The sequence below is a fragment of the Urocitellus parryii genome, chromosome 8 (genome assembly GCF_045843805.1).
Source record: "Urocitellus parryii isolate mUroPar1 chromosome 8, mUroPar1.hap1, whole genome shotgun sequence".
NCBI classification, from domain to species: Eukaryota; Metazoa; Chordata; class Mammalia; order Rodentia; family Sciuridae; genus Urocitellus; species Urocitellus parryii.
In genome coordinates, this window is record NC_135538.1 from 14262237 (window position 1) to 14285123 (window position 22887).

The following is a 22887-nucleotide window of genomic DNA, read 5'->3' on the forward strand; positions in this document are numbered from 1 at the left end:
AAGAAAACCAATATGTGGATCTTACCATCTCAAATTAGCCTAAACCAGGGAACAGAGAACTTTCTAAAGAGCTTTGCAACTCTGGGACACATGGTCTCTCCGTCAGGGAGATTAATGAGACACTGGAGAAGGAAAATCCAATCAGTGCACTTGCTATGAAGAGGGGGGTCATTGGAGAAGGGAGACATCCCTGATGCTTCCAAGGGAAGCCACATGGTCAGTGAGACCTCAACCCATCTTAGGGCAAATGTCACTAGCCCAGGTAAGAAGCTGCTCTCAAGCTCCCCCATGAGTGACCCCTGTAGGAACTCTGCTGACTTTTAACAACAGATAGGAATAAGATCAATTTGACCAGTTTGATCTTAAATATCTAGCAAAAATAGTTAAAACCAAAACACAACCACTCCTGGGCATTAATAAACAAACAAACAAACAAATAAATAAAAAGCAATAGTTATCTCTCCCTTCACCCCACTGAAATCTTTAAAACAGAATACTTCCCAGCAAAGAGGTCTTTTTCTCAGAAATTCTAGTTTAAATGCTGGTCTGCAAGGCCCTAAGGGCTAAACAGCCCATCTCTCTGTTTCTCTGCAAAGTCAATATCTGAAGAGTGAAACAGGCTCCCGTTTCATAAGGATTTTTGAGTAAGTGTCTTTATGGTGGCAGCAGCTTTCTGTCCAGTCTAGTGTTGCCAAATCAAATAGAAAACACCCAGATAAATTTGAATTACTTTTCTTTTTTTTTCTTTATTCTTTTTTTGTGGTATGATTCTGGGGATTGAACCCAGGGCCTTGTGCATATGAAAGAAGCACTCTACCAACTGACATATATCCCCAGCCCATAAATTTGAATATCTGGCAATAAAAATGTTAATTTGTCTCAAACATAATATATTCAATCCTTCCTGCAGAAACCAGGCTCTATATTAGAAAAGATCTTTCTCACAATCTTACTGGAAATGAATGAATAAGATGTTGGCAAAAGTGAGTGTTGAGGCTCTCTTTGCCTACTTCCCTGAGAAGGCTCAACTCTCAGCAGATGGTCTGTCTTCGGAACCAAAGGAGGAATAACCAGAAAACTTTGTGGCAGGTGTTTTGAAAACAGAAGCCGCCTTCTATTTGTTTCATGCTGTCATTGTAATGAATATTACATCATTATGTGATATATATTATGCCATTATAAGACTACCTCTTGGTACTTCTAATGTTTACTATTTTACTGGATGTATTTTTCAGTAACTTTTTGTAACTTAACAATTATATTAAAGTAATTTTATATAAACTTTTAAAAAAAAAGCAATAGTTAAAAGTAACTTAAGATTTGTGTTATTAAGAATGTAACACTTGTGTTAGCCCCTAAGAATAAATAAGACTGGAGGCTACAAAGGAGAGACTTTCAGGCAGGAATGCCTGATAACTATCAAGAGAATCTTCCAAAGCCAGGATTTTTTTGTAAGTTTAAGGCCTAGAGCTCTTCCTAACCTCCTACACAGGCAGGCTTAATCAGTGTTTGCTAGTATGATTATCTAGCCTTAAGTAACAGAAATAAAGAGATCTCTACTAAACACAGAGGTCATCATACCAATAAAATCATCTTTTCCAAAAATCAGCTGACATTAAATAGCTTACCTACATCTTATGAGAATGGACATCTGTGATATTAAAAGTTAAGTGTTGTGTTTACATTCCTGATAACTCTGGCAATGTTAAAGATTTATATTCCCAAATAAAGGCCTTGTCCTGTCTGGCCTTGTTATAGGGACGACTTCTTAGCTCTTGCACCTCCTGGTGAGAGATTATTGACTTCTAAAGCATCTAAATAAAGGCCTTGTCCTGTCTGGCCTTGTTATAGGGACAACTTCTTAGCTCTTGCACTTCCTGGTGAGAGATTATTGACTTCTAAAGCATCTTCATGATATTCATTGACATGTTCCAGATGCTGCAACATTCATTATGTATTAATCTCATTTCAATATTCATATATTTTTGTTTCTACCTCATAGAATCACCCATCCCCAGGTGACCCTACAACCTGTTCTTTACAACCAGACTATTACCATGGACTTCTCAACCAACCCAATTTCAAAAAGGTAACTCCTAACTGCTTGCCCCACTCCACACCACCTCCTCTCAGCTCCAAGCAGCCAGAGAGGTCATAGTCCCATTTCATTACAACAGTAAGGAGTTCCTAAAATTAGATGGGGGAATGATGCCAGAATTAAAGAAAAGTAAATTGGGCAAATAGGTAAATTGGGTCCGATGAGAGAAGGGAGGCCAATTTGAGTCTGGGAAGTTGGAAACTGTCCCTGAAGGATTGAGATGTTAATGCCTTCAGAGCCCTTCCTCTACGCTTAACAAGATAACCTGCCCTTGCTCCATGGAACCTGTAACACTGTAAAATGATATTTGGTAAAGGTAACCTGTCCCGAGAATTGTCCCTGCCTACAAGGAGTTGTAAAAGTTGTTAATTAATGTGTCCTGGGCTGCTTCCTGCCTGGATCACTCCATTTGGCCTTTCCCTCTGTCCATCTGTTCTCCCTTTTGGCCATCCCACCAGAACATCTCCTGGGCCTAGTCATGTATGCAGGAAGGACAGAGATAAGGGGGAAGAGAGCAGGAGAACAAAGTAAGTCTAGGGTATATAAAACAGGCAGAACACCCTCACTACTTGGGATACCAGGATAGCACCTATGCCCCAGTTGTCCTTCCCTGGAGAAGTCTGTAATAGCCCTTTTAAAATAAACCCTGCTTTATATGCTTTCCTCAGCATGTGAGGAAGCAGGACTCGTCACCAATTACCAGCGGTATCAACACCATATTCATAGTACTCTTTTGATTTCCCCAGGCTATAGGCACTTGGTTGGTTCCCAGTTTTCAGACCCTCCAGGAGAACTTTGAAGGACCAAACCCACCCCATCTCAAGGGCATCCTTCTTCTGAGACTGAGAGCTTTTCATTCCAAATGAGAAGTGAAATCCTGCCTCAGAATTTTCTGGAGGAATTCACTTATTATCTGCTAAGAAAAGCAGAGTAATTTATTTCATGGAGCCCAGAGCCAGGGTATTTGTATTTGGAGGCCTGGGATAAAACACTCTTGCATGCATGTGTATCCCCCACATGCCGCGAGCAAGTGCAAGATGCCACATGAACTGTGTGGCCAGGCTCTCAATTGTCCAACATTTAGTGAGCGTCACTTGGGACTGTTTTACACACTGGCTTCAGGGAAGCAACTTATCAAAGGGCCTCTATTACCACCCCTTCAAGTAAGTGGTGGCATCCCTTGTATTGAATTCCAGTCCTCTCTGATGACAAAGATCATGCAATGTCACATTTTCAGGAGGTGGCCATGAGGCTTGTTTAAAGCCACACTGGAATTTGTTAACAGGTGAAGGCTCCAAAAGTTGAGTTGCTGCCTGCACAATCCAGTCAGCCAGAGAGGAGACAATGAACCACTTAATAACCGTGAAGTGCCATTCATCTCAAAATAATGACAATAAGCAGGCTCCCCGGAGAGGAAGCTTGGCATTACAGAGAACACAGAGATAATATAATCAAACCTTTTTCAATGGAACAACAATGGGCATCCTTGGCAATGTGCCCATTTGTGATTTCCAAGGCTTCTTCCTGTCAGAAACCTTTAATTGTTGAGAATCAATGATCCTCAATGTTTACAGTCAATATGTTTAAAAAAAAAGTTCTTTCATCTAAATATAGGGACCCTCTGAATTACTGTATTACTTCTAAACTTAAAAACATAAATGCTCTGAGTGACTGTCTAATAACACAGAACAAGTGCAAATAATCCAGCTCTGGAGAGCTGGAATATTCTTTGTGATAGAACTTGTTAAATTTAATTGTGAGAGAGCTGAGTGAGGTGGCTCATGCCTGTAATTCCAGTGGCTTGAGAGGTTGAGAAAGGAGAATTGAGAGTTCAAAGCCAACCTCAGCAAGTTAGTGAGGCCCTACGCTACTCAGAGAAACCCTGTCTCTAAATAAAATATAAAACAGGGCTGGGGATATGGCTCAGTAGTTAAGAACCCTGGGGTCAATCCCTGGTATAATAATAATAATAAATTGTGAAAGAAATGCTTCCTTGACCAGAGTGTGGCTACTGATGAAGACAGAAAAGGCACTTGGATGCCATGAGTTCAACATCACCTGCTTGACTTCAGGACACCATGATGGCAGGTACACAGTCAAAATAGCCTAACAGTTTTAAATTTATGTCCACTATATCTGCTCCTGTTCAACATTCCCTTGCTTCACTAGGGTACACACTTTAGAAATCCTGCCATAATCCTTTCTAGCATTCTGTTTTCCCTTACATTTCACCTTGAGTTTTTAAGAGTCTGTGGACTTTGGCCCTCATCCCTCATTATTCCATCAATTGAAAGAGAAATATTGTCCCAAGATCAGTTCAGGTAAGGCCTTCCAGGACAAGATGTCCTGTTAATGGTGTTTTGGGGAACCAGCAGCACATGAAGAGGACTTCCGGGTGGCTGGAGTTGGTTTGTGGGCCAGGAAAAGAAAAAGGCCCTACAGAGAGACGAACACCCAGGAGCTGGAATCAGGAGTCTGACCAGCTCTCCAGGCTCCAAGGAGCAAAGTGAATGAGGCTCTTCAGAATAAATATGTAGAATTGTGGTCAAAAAGTGTTCCAAAAAGGGAGGAAATAATTATTAAATTGAATTTCAGACCAAACAAAGCAAACTTTCATTAGAGATTATAGATATATGCATATAAAACTTGGATACATGGATTTTTCTGAGTTTTGAAAAAGGCTTTTTAAAAAGGTGGAGTTCTGACTGGGTGTGGATTCTGAAAGTTAAGAGAAGACAGGATGGTTGGTGAATGAGCTGCGGTGATTCTGCACTGAGTCCCGTAGCTTCATTAAGCTTTCAACACTAAAGTTCAATCACCATCAGTTATTACTCTTAAGATAAATCTCACTCTAACTTTTTCTAAACATAATTAATTAACACAGTTGTTTAAAGCTTCAGGGTAACCCTCACAGCCTCTACTACTTTACCTCCAGGTTCCTGCATTTCTTTCATAAGCCTTTCAACTACAATATTTCATTGCATTGCAAAAATACAGTAATCCACTCCGTGAAGGCCAGGTTCTCATGGGCAATGAGGACGCAACTCCTGAGGACACTACGTCCCAAGAACTGCTTTACACATTTTCCACAGCATTTCCTCCTTACCCACAGCAGCAGCATAGGGACATCGCTTTTTTCTCTTAATAATTTGATATTATCTGGAGCTATAATCCTCCAAAAAAGAATGATATATTTCAGAATGGTAGGAAAAGGCTGGGGAAAAAATAAGGACTTTCAAGGTTCTCCAGGCCATGTTCAGCAAATAAGCATCTATTAAACGACTGAATGGTGCAATATATGTTGACAGGCTAAAGACCATGAGGAATACAAAAATGGTATGAATAGTTCATGCAAGAATTAGGAAATACATGCATACAGAACCAGAGAATAACTTAGGTTAAAATGAAAAGCTGAAAGAAAAGAAAAGTCATAAAACTGTGACATTCATTTTGGTATATTTGGCACAAAGATCACAGTGGGGATTCACTAAGCATTGGATTGTTGAATAAGTGAATGGAATTATTGATTAAAGAAATGAAATCGATTAATTAAATGGTAAGTTTTTCAGTACTGACACAGACTAGAGAAAGAAGATGCATTATGAACTGAGCACTAGAAAGATTTCCCAAGTAAGAAGGGATCTGAACTAGACCTAGAATAATGCAAAATATCTGATCGCTCCTGGGGAAGATGGGAAGTCACCTGGGGTGGAAGGAAGACCGTGGATAGGCACAGGGTTGCCTCCTCAGTCTCCTCTCCCAGCTCCAACACCTCAACCTTCCTCTACTCCTGCTCCTTAAGTGCTGTGCCCTGAGCTCATGTGTTCTGTTCTTATTCACCCTCCTCCTGAGTTCAGCCCAGCTAGTTCTCTGAAGTCTTGAAGCTGGTACAGATTCTGTTACAGCATCTTTGGTTTAACCAGGAACGCCTTTGTCCTTCAGTGCAGAAAAACAGTGCTTGTCCGATATATGATTCCGGTCTTTTGCAAGCAAAACAATAAATTATTCTAAATGAGGCAAGAATTGTGATGGATATCTTCTCCCAAGCTGCTGTGAATTTCTGGCCTTTAGAGAATTCCAGGAAGATGTTCCTGGCAGGTCCTCACACTAACCCTTCAATTCTCCTTGTGCCTCTGCTCCAAAATCAGGGCCAACGTGAACACGGCCTTGTCAGACTTTTGACAGGCCCTTGAAACAAAACCTTAGGCTCCTCCATATGCTGGGGATTTGCTGCCCAGGCCTAGGAAGCTATCTTCTAATTCAGGTTTTCTGAACACTTCCAGTGTGGCTTCTGTCAGAGGCTCCTGGAATCGGAGTAGCTTTGTAATTTGTCTCATGATAGGTAAGATGTTACCCGAACAAAACCATGAACTAGTTAGGTTTTTAGAAAAATCTTTCCCCTCCATTGTGTGTGTGCACGGGGGGAACCATTGGTGGTGGTATTCTTCCAATGACAGGTTGCTTTCTTTACTCAGAAAAAGGCTCCAATAACATACCATTGTGTTTCAGAGGCTGTCCACTTTGATTCTGCTTTGATGGGGACAATATGAGACATCAGGAGCTGCGCACAGCAGCGGATCTGCTTTTCCAAAACAGCTCACTTTTGTGTTAAGAAGAGTGGTTTCACTTGTGACAGGGTTGAGAGACTACTTTCTGCTCTGTTCCTGCTCCCTTGAGCCAGCAGCACCGTCCTTGACGGAAAAGACAAGCTGCCAAGCTGCTGCACTGTTATCTCATGAAAAAGAAAACTGTAAACTCTATCAACATTACAGGGCCTCGTATTTCCAAAACAGTGTTCCAGCCCTTCAAGAGCCAGCAAGCACACAGAGGATACTAAGAAAGGAAGGAACAAGGACAGGGTATAAAAGGTTACCTCGCATGACAAGGAGTCAGATGGAAAGGACCAAATCCCGCCATGAAAAATTCAGTATTGAGGTTCTAGGGCCAGTCTTTGAGTAAAAATGTTCCAGTGAGGGCTGAAAGTTTTTCTCCCTGGGTTATAACTGAAAGTTTTTCTCCATGGGTTTTAAAAATCCTTGGTCTATGAATCTAATGTTTTGGTGGTAATATTATGACTTTTTTTTCTTTTTTTTTTTTTTTTTTTACCAAATGTTTAAAAAAATAATAAAACCCACACTGTCCTAGGAAGAGAAACAATCAAAATTCAGGGAAAGGCTATCTGGATCCGAAGGAGGTATTTTTTCATTACCAAGAGTAAATAAATCACAGGTGTTGATTCTACAACTCTGAGTAATGCCACTTCCTGTCTGGGGTATCCTTCCCTGATTATGAATTTTGAGTTTTATTTTTCAGTGCTGGGGACAGAATGTAGGGCCTCACGCATGCTAGGCAAGCACTCTACCTCTGAGATAGACCCCCAACCCTTTTATGTTTTGTTTTGAGCCATAGACTAAGTTGCCTGGGCTAGTCTCAAACTTGTACTCCTCCTGCCTCAGCCTCCTGAGGAGTTGGGATTGCAGGTGTGCACCACCACATCCAGCCCCTTTCCTGGTTAAAGAGGGAAATATGTCCCAACACTTGTTAGGCCCGCTTTCCCTGAAGTTAGCAGATTTCCCACATGAAAGCTCTGCGTGTGTGCCAGCCTTCCACCAAAGGAGGAGCAGGTTCAGGACCTGGCACTGTGCAGCCGAGTGGCACTGCTCCCAGAACTCTCATCCAATAAAGAGCCATTGTGGGATCTGGACCCTTCAATGTACAGGACAAATGACTCAAATGAATAGGCACAATGCTTGTGAGTGAGACCCGAAACTTGAATGGGGTGGTAATCACTTCCTCCTCCGAACAGACCACAGTATTTTCCAGGGAACTTCACTCTGTAACGCAGTCCTTGCCTCGTGTAATAGTACCGATTTCCATTTTGTAGTTGATAAGTGAGCATGATTACTGTGACAATCATTAGGCAGTGAGTTGCTAACACTGGGGGGCGGGGGGGGCAAGAGAAGTGGAAAATTGTTTGGGGAGATGGGATGGGATTGGCATTCCTCGGGGAGAGACAAGAACATGCAGAAAGACAAGAAAGTGCTGTATTTGATCAAACAGACTGTGATAGGTAATGATGTAAGGAACTAAATTGGACCTGAGGCTTCAAAATAACTATGATTTCACCATAAGAATGACGTAGGAGGCACAAAGTAGGGCTGGGGGCGTTCAGTCCCCACTCAAGGTATCCACTGAGCAGGTGGCACTCAATTGAGGGCTTCCAGTCCCTGAGGCTATAGACCTGGTTCTTGACCCACACATGAAGGGGGCTGGGAGGAGTAAGGGTGTTAATTCAGCCTTGAGCCACCCTTGCCATCTGGGTGGCCTGTGGTGACTCCATGCCACGGCCAGCCTCACTGTAGAAAGACAGAAAAGCAAAGCCGATCTGTTGCCCCTCTCAGCTAAGCTTTCTCAAGTGCATAAATAGGATGGGACAGCAAGAGTAGACTTCATGGGCAGGTGAAAAATGCTCTTGCTGCTGCATTCCATGATGCTCAGTTTTAGTAGCTGGTTTATTTAAGCTAATTTGATCAATTTTAACCAGAAACATGATCTGTCTCAAATAACTGTCTTTATTACCTGGAGTTGGAAATGGTCATAATTTTTCTTCTTGGTGTTCCTGGGGTTGGAACACAGAGCTTTGCACATGCTAAGCATACACTGTACCATTGAGTTGCAATCACCCCAGCCTACAGATCACAACTTTTTATTAGTGCCTCTAGGTCTGCTTACTTCTGACATGCATAACTCTCAATGAATATATATTACCTACATCCACCATTTTTAATTTTTTAAATCCCTACATCTGTGAAAGGATGCGCATGTTTCAACCAAAAGGCCATTTGATTGTCTGCTATCATTTTCACTTTTAATATTTGACTAACATTGTTCTAGCTTCCCAAGAAACTCACAATGATGATGGGTTATTTTTAAACATGCATAATGTCTTTCCATTTATGACACCATGACCTTGGAGTGGGTAGGTCATATCTTGCTAAAAAGTACAAACAGGTATTTTTTCCAACAATCCAGTATTAAGTTCTCACATGTCATCAACTCACCAGAATTAAGCAAAATGATAGATTTGAGGCACACAAACTCCTCTCCCTGCAGATTCATCATACGGAACCGGGTCGACGTAGCCAGCAACATGTCAAAGATCTCCACCATGCCCTCTACACATTTACCCTGATTCCTACAAAAACAAATTTTTAGAAGCATTAAAGGACAGGAAAGTTTCTGCAAAACCCCAAATTACATTTATAAAAAGCTACCGACTCCAAATCTGTAATAAAAACCTGCAGCCCATCCTCTTAATGGAACATGGACATTCATTTGAATTCCAGAAGGCAAGATGAGCAAAGATTTTTCCATCAATAAACATCTTCACTTCAAATTCCTAGAAAAGATGTGTTTAGTTGCCAAATCTACGACATTAAATGTGGAGTTCTTCAATCTATAGTCATTGAAAATAATTAAGATTCCGGCCATTTTTTTTTCTAATACAGTTCATTGTTCTGTTACTGTATTCTAGATATTGTAGTAGTTATGAGAATAAAAGGGGAGGGTTTGCCCTCAAGATGCTCGTGACCTTCAAGTAATATACCAATGTGCCAAGAAATTTACTATGGTATGAGTCTGGGCTGGATCATTGGTGTTATAAAGGACCGTGGGGAAGAATGTACCTAGGAAGTGACATTTGAGTTAACCCTAAGAGAATGTAGGATTTCCTCAAGTAAGTATATGAATGCATAACTAGAAGAAAGTCCTACACACAATGAGAGCAGCAGGAGAGAACATAGAGTGGTGGCTGTAGGTGATGAGGACACAGGAGACGAATCCAGGAAAGTAGGCCTGTGTAGCTGATGAAGCTTCTCCTAGACCCTCAAAAGAAATTCAGGCCTTCTCCCCTTCCAACAGAAACTTGGCATCAAGGATTTCACCTCAGTGGTTGCAACTATTAAATAAGCAAATTCAAAAGGTCATGAGACGTAATATTTAAAAATGCACACGGCCATATCCTATCCGTGGGGCTGTTTCAGAAATAAAGAGAGATACCATATATGGAAGGAATCCATTCATTTGAAGGCATGATATGTTTGAAAATTTTAAAACACAGAAATAAGTTAAAAGAGTCTGTGCATATTCAGTCATTTGTAAAACACATAACATTTAAACATGAGCAGAAACATAATTCAGGACTTCATTTTGTCTTTGATTAATAGATCCTGGAGTTCTTTCTTAACCCAGTTTAACAACTGAACAGTTATCACTGAACAGAATGCTATACAATCATTTGTCACATAATGATGGGGACACACTCTGAGAAATGTGCTGTTAGACAATTCTGTCACTGTGTGATCATCATAGAGTTTAGATAAACTAAGATGGCCACAATGTCACTAAGCAATATAACCTTATGGGAACACCATTATACACGTGGTCCATGGTTGACCAGAACATTCTTAAGTGGTATATGACAATTTATTTATCCACCTCTTTTTAGTTGATATCTAGCTTGATTCTAAGTATTGTGCTGTTACAAACATTTCACAAAATGACAATCCTGTGTTTATGCCCTTGGACACATATAGATAGCTACAGAATACATTCCTAGAGTTAGAATCGCTAGAACAAAGGACATAATATATTTTTATTTATGATAGTTAAAATATTGGTTTCAAAGAGCTTGTACCAATAAGCTATTGGTAGAATATTTTTTTTCCCCTTATTCTGGCTATTGAACCCAGAGCTTTGCATACTAAACATGTGGTCTACCACTAAGGTACACCTCCAGTTCCATAGGAAAATATGTTGACATGAGATTTTTCTCTGAACTGCCTGCTGTAGTAATTTGCCCACATTTTTCAGTTGGGTTATTGGTCATTTTCACCTTGAGAGAGAGAGAGAGAGAAATTTTTTAATATTTATTTTTTAATTTTCGGTGGACACAACATCTTTGTTGGTATGTGGTGCTGAGGATCGAACCCAGGAGGCACGCATGCCAGGCGAGCGTACTACTGCTTGAGCCACATCCCCAGCCCTCCATCTGATTCTGAGGAGATATTTATATATGATAGTAATTAGTGCCATGTCATACATATTTCTAATACGGTTTTCTCATGGTTTGTCATCTTTTAATTTTGTTTCTGGCGTTTTCTTCCTAAAATGATTTAATTATTGTAGGATCAGATCTGTCAAACTTTTCATTTATGGCTCTAGAACACTATGTCTTGCTGGATAAGGTCAGTCCCCATTCCAATAACACATAAATCTTATGTTTCCTTTCAGTAACGTTCTATGCTTTTATGTTTAAATTTTTGATTTTCTGGAATGTATTCATTTTTTATAATGACTTTATTAAGAGATACCCACATGCCATATAATTCACCCATTGAAAGAATACAATGCAGTGGATTTTGGTGTATTCACATAGCTGTGCTACCTACCCTCTTGTGGGATTTGTTTTGGTGTCGTCTTAAGATAGGATTCAGCTTAACACTTTTTTCAGGTAGCAAGTTGGTGTCCTCAACACCATTTGGGAACAAACCACCGGCTTGAGATACACTAGGGACTCTTGATTTTCATTTCCAGAGTGTTATTTTTCCTGTTGTCCAAGTAGTAGAATTAGGACTCTAAACTTTCCTATCCAACCACACTGCCTACATACTAGAAGGAAGAATCCTAACAGAAAGATTTTCTTTGTCTTCCTTTCTTTAATTCAAAATTATGAGGATCTACTATTATACCAGTCTTGTGCTCGACATTAGGGCATAGAGAAGAAAACAATGGGAATCTTAAATGAAGAGGTGAAAATTGGGAGCATAGGTGCAATGACATGAGATGCCATCCACAGAAAAGGTCCAGAAAGAATCTCTGCATCTAATGTCAGTCTCCACCAATTCCATCTGTGTCAATATTGAAGCATTTGCCATGGTATGTTCGACACAGTTTAGTAAGTGATTTTAATGTGAAATACTTAGAATGCTAGGTGGCATTTGGCAGGGTTGATATTTAAGTATTAGTTACGTATATGTTGATGAATAGAGAGATGAGTGTCTGTCAAGGGAGAAGCATCTAGAGTACAAGTGCTGTGTGCATTTCACGTTGACCATGGAAATCTGGACGTACAGGGGAAATTTTAAAAGCCATATTGCTCAAAGTGAGGATGAGAGAGTGTTCTCGCCAAAGGGGCCCTTGGCCTTAAGTGGAGAGGGCATCCTAGGAGTGGGTTTTCCTTGTCACCTAGCTGAATTTTGCAAATGTGGTACATTTTCTTTCCAGTGAAAAAATAAACAAGGATAAGGGAAAATGTTTGGAAGATGAAGCTTTAAAAATAACAACTCATAGCCAAAATAGAGAAATGTTCCTTTCTCAGTATAAAGTCTCTGTTTACTTAGCAGACTGCACACCAGCAGGGAGGATGTCTTGGTGTGGGAGGAAGCCTGCCTTCACCTGCTGTGCGCAAAAGTTCAGTTCAGAAACCGAGAAAGTAGAGTCTGAACAATTTTCCTTTCTTCTCGTCCTTTTTCAACAGTCTCCCACATTTTCTGATGAAGGAAAATGCCGGAATCGTTCTTAACTCTTCCAGCAAAGGTGGATTTTTCTGCACTCTCTTTTCTCTGAATATCCTGCTTATCCCCATTAGCAATTATTATCTGCAGACATAATGCTGACTCTGCAGTATTCATTAGAATACTGATGGGGCATACCCCCAATTCTCAGTTCAGTTCTCCCCTGGAGTGTGTGTGTATTCCTTTAGGGATGTGGAGAGGGCATGCATTGAGCGGCAATCACAGGGCATGAGAGGAGGTCCCTGGAGTCTCCTTTCATGTGAATATAGGTGCTCCACATTCTGGTGCATGAGTCTGAGACACGCACTCTAAGACAGGCACTTGTCTTCTGTCTGGTGCAAAGAAACTCTCACTGTGGGTTGAGGTCAGAGCCCCGTCAAAATATCCTGCACCAACTTCAAGGAGCAAATCAGATGAGAGCATTTAACTCAGTTTTTCGAAGAAGTGAATGTATCCACAGCATCAAAAAGGGGAGGGCGGTGCTGAAAATCTGGAGGTAACATTACTGAAAGACAAGATTAGTGTAAATCCATGGAGGTGCTCCTGAGGCTGAGAAACACACAGGTTGTGGAAAAAACAAGATGTATTTTAAAGGAATCACAGCGCCAGTCATAGATCAAAAGCAACAGTTTACCAAGCCGACCAGCCCATGACTCCCACTGTGAGACGTGACAGCCTGCCATGACTAACTCCTTCGCAGATTATATCAGGCAGCTTTTCAGAACACCTCGAAATCCCCTTGTGGGGAACCTTGTTCTGCCACTGACCCTCTTCAAATGCGGCCCATTGTCACTTAAGTAATGAGAGAAGGAACAGGGCTTGAAAGAGCTCAGAGCAGGTCTTGGATACTTCTCTATAAAAGTGAAATCCTGTTTTTCAGAAGCTTCAAGTTCCTCTTCTTCCCCATGGGAAGGAAATAGAGATGTCTAATAATCAAATCTTTTATATCTTCAAAATATGCTTTACAAACTGTAATGTTACCCATCAGCCTCTCTTGCATGTAAGGAATTAGAGAAATAGAAACCAAGAAAACCCAGATCAGCGTAGGACATTCAATGAAAAATAGCACAATATGGTTAGAAAACAGTTACAAATTAGATACTGTATAAAATCAACAGTGGTAAGATCAGTCATATTGGAAGAACTTGACTTCAAAAATATTTATAGGATCATGAGGTTTGCATCTACAACTCTGAAGCATAGAAAGAAGAACTGAAAATGGCAACTTGTAAGCAATATATCTTAAAAGATGCAATTTTTAACAAGTGATTTAGGCTCTGTATCCCAGAGCCTATATGGGTTCAAATCTTGATATCACTACTTAGGAAGCATGTGACCATGAATCTGTGACTTTATTTCACTACTTGTTTCTGAATGAAAGGAGAGACAGAATCACCCATATTGGAATGTAAGTTGAATTAAAAAAGTAAAGAAGCCATTGGGGAATGATGATTCTGATACAGCAGTTAGATCATGGAGGAGAGAGAGATGGGTGCCGGAAGTGGAAATACTGCTATAAAAAAATGTTTAAATGTTTACTTCCTGAGTGCTGGGTAGTAAGGAAATAGATACTGCAGCAAGCTCCGGAACCCTGCTACAACATCATAAAACATCTGCAAAAACTTGGAAGGCAGACCAAGTACCCAGAGAAGTGGGCAGAAGGAGTCAGACTTCAGTGGGTACTGTGGCTGCCATCAGTAAGGCATTTTCAGAAAGAGGTGAGCTCAAGCAGAAACTGAAGGGAACGGAAAAAAAAAAAAGGTAGATGGTCTTACAGATTTGGAAAAAAACAACTATTTCTGGCCAAAAAATATTAAGAGATGAAACCGAAAAGGGTCTTGGGTAAGAAAGGCTCAGGAAGGCTCCTCAGTTTACAGAGTACAGCTAGACTCCCATATCTACGCACTCTGCATCCTGTGGTGCTTCATACACTGTATGGTTAGACCTACCGTGGATGTACCTCTACTGAACAAGTACTGAGCAAGAACATTTTTCCTTGTCATCATTTCCTGAAAAATGAAGTATAGCAACAATTGACACAGCACTTACAATGCATTAGGTATAATACGTAGTCTAGAGATGATTTAAAATTCATGGAAGGGTATATATATATTTCATGTGCTAATTTTATATATGGGACTTGAGTCTCCACAGATCTGGGTATCCTCAGGGGTCCTGGAACCAATCCCCTAAAGATATCAAAGGATGACTACAACATAGTCTCATGGAAAAGAATAACTCCGAAAGGGTATTACCTCCCATCCAAGCGCATCATTCAAAAAAGCCTCAAAGGAGTCACACACAAATCATAAGGGAAAGGCCAAAAGACTAAGAAGCCAATGAGAATATCAAACTTGTTGGTGAGAATGTAGGAAATATGGAGCCCTTGCACCCTATTGGTAGAAATGTAATTGGTGCAGCCATTATGGAAAATAGCACAGAAGTTCCTCAAAATTTTGAAAATAGAATTATCATGTGATCTAGCAACGTGTCCAAAGGAAACATAATCAGTATGTCGAAGAGATATTCCACTCCTGTGTTCTGGAAACATTATTCATAATTGCAAAAAAGTGGAATCCACCTAAGTGTCTATCAGTGGACGAACAGATGTAGAAAATGTGGCATGTACATATAATGGAATATTGCTTAACCTTGAAAAAGAAGAAAATTCATTCTTCAATGATATGGATGAACCTAAAGTACAGAAAGACAAATGCAATATGGTCTCACATATGTATGGAATAAAAAAGTGTCCATCTCACAGAAGCAGAAAGTGGAATGGTTACCAGAGGCTGGGAAGGGAAGGGGGTTAGGCATGGGGGATGTTGGTCAAAGGATACAAACCATCACTGAGAGAAGACCTAAGTTTAAGGGTTCTTCTGGGCAACATAGTGACTACAGCTAATAGTATGCGTTGCATCCTATGCATCACGATTGCCCAGAGAATGGATTTTATCTCACCACAAATAAAAGATGCTTATGTGATGCAATCCTTTTGTTTAGAATACGTATATATTTCAAAACATCATGTCGTACACCATAAACCTATACAAATCTTATTTGTCAACTAAAGCATAAACAACAATAATAAAATAAAGAATAATCGGATTTGAGAACTGTCTCTAGCAAAGTACTTTGGGAGTGGTTACAAGTGGTTGGAACTGACAAGAAGCATGTAAATCGAAGCCTCCTAGGTTGTGGAGACAAGTGTCCTACCAAAGAAATTACAGCTTTTGATTGTTCTGAGCCTCTGATCCTCAAGCCTCAAGGGTCCGTGGGCAGGAAGTGCTCTGACCACTAGAGAGCCCACCACTGCCCACTTCAGATGCGACCACAGGGGATCAATGGGAAGAAAAACCTCCCAGTAAGTGAATGACGGAACGAAAGACCCTCCCATCACAGTGGGAGAAAATTAGAGCACTTTGCTCCCAGAGAGCAAAATTAGGGACTAATTAAAGAACTTTCCAGCTCAGGAGAGTAGAAGCCACCATGAATCTGGCCACCAGAATGTCCTAGCTCCTATGAAAGCGTGACACCGAGTCTTCCCTTCTTCCATTTCTCTGTAAAGAAGTCTGGATCACAGTACGTTTGCCCTTGCTTGATCACGGGGTATCGGGTACATCTTGTGGGTGAGGCTGCCAAACCAGGGAAAGCCACATCCATCCTTGACAGAGAGGACAGCACTTCATTGAGAAATCTTTGAGCTGACTCTATGGGTAGATGTGATGGGATCCTCTCCCTGGGGTGGTGCTAAGTGTGTTCTTTGTGTGGGACAAATAGATATTTGGCAACCAGAAGTGAAGGCTGTGATAACAACGATGACAGCCGTGTTCCCCAAAGCACTTTTCCTTGTTCTCTTGAATTCCCACTTGGAAGAGACTTCCCAGACTCCATTACTGGTTAAGAGTGGACTATGACTGGGCTCTGGCCAATGGAAAGTAAGCAGACACTGCTGACATCTCCTTTGTGATGAGGTAGTAAAGAAACAGATGTGCTTCCCCAGACCTCTACCGACCACCTGAATCAGGAGCCCTTCAAGGACCTAGTAAGAGACAGAGGTACAGACTAGAAAGATTCTGGGTCCCTTAATGATAGGTTCACCTAGCAAGAGATATACCTACTCTGAAAAAAAAATGTTTTGAATAAGAAATAAACTGTTATTAAAATTTTAGAGATAATTCCTCCCTGTTCCAACATACTCTCAACACACAGAAACACATGGGATGCAAAAGTGCACCTATCTTCTGTAGACATGGGTACTGTATGACCAGGGGGGGATAAGATATGGAATTCCAGGGGTAGGGATGTAGCTCAGTGGTAAAGCACTTGCTTAACATGCACTCATGAGATCTGGGTTCAAGTGCCAGTGCAAAAAAAAGGGGGGGGGAATGTACTTTGATAGCACCTTGCTTTAGAGATTTGAATCATTTCCAATGGTGTGATTAGTAGAAGCACAAAAGAAGATGTAGCATTTGACATGGGTCTCCAGGGGAAGGGTGAGTGAGGAGGAAGGAAGGTCTAGGCCCCGGGGTGGGAGAAGTGGAGGTGGGGCCATGGAGCAGGCTGAGCTGGCTATTTCTAAGGAGAGAAACTTGCAAAGGGGGCTTAGTCAGAGCGTGAAGAGTGGTTAATAGAAGAGTCACAAGATGATGGTGGGAAGAAGAGGGCTTATCAGTGGGTGTCGGTATCAAGTACCATAAGCACTTTGTTCTGATTAATTTGGCAACAGTGCACAAAGGAGAGGAAGGGAGGGAGGAGAGAAGTCTGAAGGAGACCTTGGGGGTGGGTTGGGGCAAGAGCCACCACAGTGGTAAACAAGAAGAGAGAGTTAGAAAGTCCCCTCGAAGGAAGAGCAGACCCACTTAGTGACCGGTCCACAGTACTAGACAGACAAAAAAGGGTCTAAAGGGTCCTCTGAAATCATATGCCAGGATGAACTGAAAAACTATAAAAGAAATAGAGAAATGAGCAGAGAGAAGGAAAGTCAGAGGTCTTTAATTTATGAGAACAACCTCTCCTAAAAAATTATCGAACTTAAAAATTCATAGAACTGTGTAACTAGAGATGACAAGAAGATTAAAGATGTAAAATAAATTAAAGATATATATCTGAAACCTGGGAGAGAGAACATGCTACATACATCAGTGCAGAATAGTTTTTCCCACGTGCCATAGGGGGCATCTATGCAAATCACCACATGAGAATATACACATTTTTGGAAAGGGTGCCCAGCCCAGTTGTCCACTGTAGCCATCGTTATACGAATGATCCCATGTTGATTCGTGTCTATACTATTTCCAACTTTTAGCTACAAAAAAATGTACGATTATTCTTATAGATATGTTTCCTACACTTGCCAAAGTGTACAGAAAAAAAATCCTTACATATGTGATGTCAAAGAATAGAAAAGTTTAACGTCTTACTACATATGGCTAAAATGATTTTCAAAAATGTTATGCCAACTTCCACAGCCCTTAGGAGAGCAGGGACATATCCAGAAACTGAGATTTTGAAGCTACCCAAATCGACTGCACTCATTAGGGAAAACAGAGGTTGAGAGGAAGAGGAAGGAGGAGGAGGAGAGCAGGAAAGAAGGAGGAAGAAGGAGGGTGGGGGAGAGAGAGCCAGAGGAGAAACAGGCTGAGCAGAGGAAGTTGAGGGGCAGCAGCGTCTCTAGCATGAGAGACAAAAGCGTGGAGCCAACCAGGAGGGCAACAGTCAGAGATGTGGCGACACAGGAGGAACCGAGATGCAGAAGGTCTGAAGGTCAGACAGAAGAGGTAGTGGGCTCAAGCGGGGACCTGAGGGAAAGGGAGAAGAGAGTCGTGGAAACAGGCGAGAACAGATTCCGTGTCATCACAGGAGGAAGAGAGTGCTTTTTTCCTAACTCCAGAGTTACAAGCTATAATGTCAGCACAGTAAGTCTACATTCAAAATAGTTTTGTCTCAGTTGTTTTGAGAAATGGAAGTGTCATTATTTGCAGAGCATATGGAAAGGTAGACTGAGGCATGGAATTCAGGACACCCCAAGCATCTGTAAAAGCCACTGGAGCCCAAGATTGGATCAGGCTGAAGCTCCCTGGCATTGCCTGGGATTTCTGGCCCTGGCCCCTTTCTCTGTGAGTCCACGTCTCACTCCCGGCCTCGCCTGTGAGCTGCACAGCTCTGCAGAACCAACGCAGGCTTCCCAGGACTCTGCTTGTGCTGCCTGCTTGGACTATCCCCCCACCCCTCCTGCCCTTGGAGAACTCCTTCCCAGCTTCTAAGGCGCAGACAGGCTCTAGGAAGACTGCCCTGAGAGCACACCATTCTCTTCCCTTTTCTCCCTTGGGTTTTATACTTTTCCCGGGTGTTGTTGGACTATCTCTTTTATCAGTGTCAGCAAGCTGTTTCTCTAAAAGGCCAGAAAGTAAATATTTTAGGCTTTGGGGGTCATCGAGTCTCTGTTGCATTTCCTCAGCTCTGATGTCTTAGCATCAAAGCAGATGTCAAAAACGTATGCTCAAGGCACATGTCTAACATGCATAAGGAGAGCATATCGCATGTGCTCTAATAAGACTTCACTTACAAAAACAGTAGCAGGCTGCATCTGTCCTGTGTTCCTACTTTGTTGACCCCTGTCATAGATCCCTGTTGTATATTTCATGAACTTATTGGCCACTACTGTGCTCAATATGTGCCCACATCCAGTGGGTTGGTAAGAATGTCGTGATGAGTAGACAGGAATGTGCAAACTCAGAAGGAGCTTACAATAATCAGAGTGGCAGATAGTTTTCAAAAGAAAGAGAGTCATGGTTATTGATAGAAAGGAGGAAGTCGTGATATTGCACTGTACTACGAGAGGGGGAAACAGAGCCCCGTGTGGAAGAGAAGCTTGAGAAGGCAGCGGGATATCTAACTAGATGGTGGAGAATGGATCTGGAACTCAGGGAAACTTTGGGATCAGCTTTGGGAGCTGCCAGGGGGGAATGTCAAGGGCATGGAGGGAGAGGAGAGAGAGCACGGTGGGGGAATACAGCCTAAGAGGAAGATGAGCCTGCGAAGACACAGAGAGGGGCACTGGGGAGCAGAACAGCATGGGAGGAGGGCATCGCGAGGCCAAGAGGAGGTGTCGAGAGTGTTGATGGCTCAGGGGAATCGAGGAACATAAGCATGAGTTTGTGGGCCAGATTCAGATGGTATCCTGGCTTTGTTTCCAGCAGTCTAGGTAGCCAGGGGATGGAAGTGAAGAATGTGGATGGTGGAGGTGGTCCAAGGTAGAAGACTGACCCTCCAGGCCTGGAGAAAAGTTGAAGGCTGAGATGCTAGAAGGTAATTTTGCAGTGGTTGATTCTAGGGCCTAGGATGGACCAGGAGTCAAATGGAAAACTATTTATAGTAAAAGAAGAGGAAGGAGCAGGATCAATAGTAGGAAGGGGTGAGAGGTGTGGAGGAGGCCATGGAGACGACCGCCCTGGAGAAGGAGCTTCCAGTTTAAAAGACTGCAGGTGGTGGGGTCCCCGGGGGCAGTTGTGCTAATGCAGAGGACAAACCAAATAACAGAAATGGGGAGCCATAAAGACACTGAGACCAAGTCCGTGTCACATAACAAAGCACAATATGAAATGGCTGGTGAAGAGTTGACAAAAGGCCTGACTTTGAAGAACAGCCCAAGGTTCCTTTATGGCCAACCCCCACTTTGAGGCCTTTTCCCCTGAAGACTTCTCTGAACAAAGACAATGAGCAGAAGGTTGCCAGACCAGGTTTCACAGTCTCACTAGAAGGACAGCCACCTCCCTCATGCCCAACCTTCTTCCTGGCCACCTGTCAACCCTGATGGCCCAGGGTCAAATTCTAGGTTCCTGTGTTAGTGTCCTTTAACTATCACAAGCTGTATTGCAAGGCAAAGGAGCTAAAACCAAAATAATAACTAGGAAAAATATTATTTCTCTTAGGAGCAAGTTTAGGTAGGGAATTAAAGGGCGGGGTGGGGGGGAAATGGAGTAAAATAAACACAAACAGGAGAGATTTTAAGAACACAGCCAGAGGATCCTCTTCTCAGAGTTATTAGGAGGAAATGGAGATGACTATGTCCTGTGATTCATTTAGGAGGATTGGATTTCAAGTGGAAATGGCTCTCGGGTCCTTTACCTTGAGAAGAGTTGCTATGAGACAGAGAGCAGTGCCAGCTTCCCCGGGAGTCGGAGGGATAAATGCTCAGAGCAACCCAGGAGCCCTTCAGAGCTGCAAACTCGTCAGAAGGCGGGCAGGCCCGAGGCAGCGCAACTCGCCCCAGAAGCTGGGAAGCAGGACTGTGTTTTAGCTCTCTGCTTCTCTTAGCCTAAACCCGTACAGAGCTATACTTCTGTAGTTGTCTTTTAAAATTTTGAAACATAAGGAGATCTGTAATCAAGAGAAGCCCATCGATGTGTGTAGGTGCCCAGTGAATAGATTTTTTTTATCATAATAAATTAAAAAGGCAGAGACATTCCTTTAGTATAAAGAAGTCGATGCTCACTGAAAACAAAGAAAGAAGTATTTATTTCTCTCATGCAGTGTCCTTGGGCAGATATTTTCAGATTGAGGGAGAAGAGTCATTCTCCCTGAGACCTGCCTCACTGGGGGTGAATGCTCTGCCCTGTATCACCCACCAGCTATCCACGCACGTCTCATTCTATCCACAGCCACCCTCTTCCAGAAAAAAAAAGGCCCCCAGCCTTTTTTTTTTTTTCATCCCTTGTCCTTGTTTTTTACTGCAGTTTCCACAGGTGGACGTCAGCCTTGAAAGAGCCCCTGTGAGCCTGCCTCCCAACCCTGGTCACAGAGGGCAAATAATTGATGTATCTGTTACCCGCAAGGAGTCAGTCCCTCTGCGTTCACGTTGGCTCAAACTGTTGTTGTGGAAATTACACAGGAAATGTTAGATTGACCTACCTGAAGGATGTGTCTGGATTTGAGCTTCAAACACTTAGTCATATAATGTTCAATTATCTTTATTAAGCTGCCTGTCACACAGAAGTGAGGCCCTGGGGAACTTGTTGCTATTTACTTTTCTCACATCAGGGGGGCTGATAGTCAAAAGCTTTCTTAAGCCAGGAGATATTTTCTAATAAATTGAATGAGCTTTAACATGCTCTCTTTTCTTATACTTTTGGGTGGTAAAGTGGCAAAAAAAAAAGGTTAGAATGGGTTATTATAGATTCTTCTTTCAGAATGTGTAAAACACACTTCTAGGTTTGAATGGTTTACCAGAGGGAGATGGGATTCTGCACTCCTATAGATAATGATCCACTTGAGTTTGCTTGTTCAGTTTATATGGCTTAAGAGCCACAGTAAGCCCCTGGAGGAAAATTCTCTAATGGTTGTGGCTACTCAGATATCCAGCTGAAAGGAGACACAATCAGTCTTTGAAGGCATCCTCATCAAGTGGGTAAGAGAAGGATGAAGGCCTCAGTTATTCACTTTTTGTTGGGAAGTCTTGAAAATATACAAAAGAGTTAGGTAGTTTCTCTCCACTGCCCTTCGATGAGCAACTCCAGGAACTAAAAGGAAGGCAAATGATTGAACAGAGAGTGCGCCAGGTTACGCACATGAGAGCAGGGTTTCTAGATTGATCAGCAAACCACCGTTTTTCTGAAAGAAAACATGATTAACACCTCATTTGTTCATTAACTCAATTTTAGCAGAACACTATTTCCAGAATCCAGGTTAGATGCCATTCTCCATGCTAGGCACAAGGAACAAAACGATCAGTTTTATTCATTCCTCTCTTTATTCATTAAGTAAAAATGGACTGAGTCAGAATCTGCTATGCTGCAGGCCCTGGGTTACAGGCTGAGTCCTTCTGCAGTAGAGCGGTTAGTAGTAAGCTGATATTGAATACGCACAAACACATACACAGCGATAAAATAAATAAAACTCCTAATAAATGCCAAAGAGGGAAAGCACCCGGGATTATGAGATGGTACAACAAAAGGAACTAACTTAGATGATAGAGAAGAACTTAAGTGTCAGAGAAAGTCTCCTTGAGGAGGGACATTTAATCTTGAACTAGCAACTAGCCTGGAAAAAAATTGGGAGGAGTGGTCCCAGGAAAGATGTGTGAGGTTTTGGAAGTAAGGAAATGCTACAGGATTTGAGAACCTGAAAGAAGGTCAACAAACTAGAGGCAGGTGATCCAGGCACCAGTGGCCCCAGGAGCTGGAGAGTTAGAGCTCATGCTATAGCCCACAGGGA

General features: G+C 42.0%; 1 protein-coding gene across 1 annotated transcript in view; it reads right to left on the reverse strand.

The window, feature by feature from the left end:
- The window catches only part of Esr1 (estrogen receptor 1), a 269902-nt gene that overhangs the window by 35018 nt on the left and 211997 nt on the right, over window positions 1-22887 (reverse strand). Inside the window, exon 7 of the mRNA XM_026399936.2 lies at window positions 9160-9293. Within this exon, the coding sequence (XP_026255721.1) occupies window positions 9160-9293 (134 nt within the window). The remainder of the gene's footprint in view (window positions 1-9159; window positions 9294-22887) is intronic.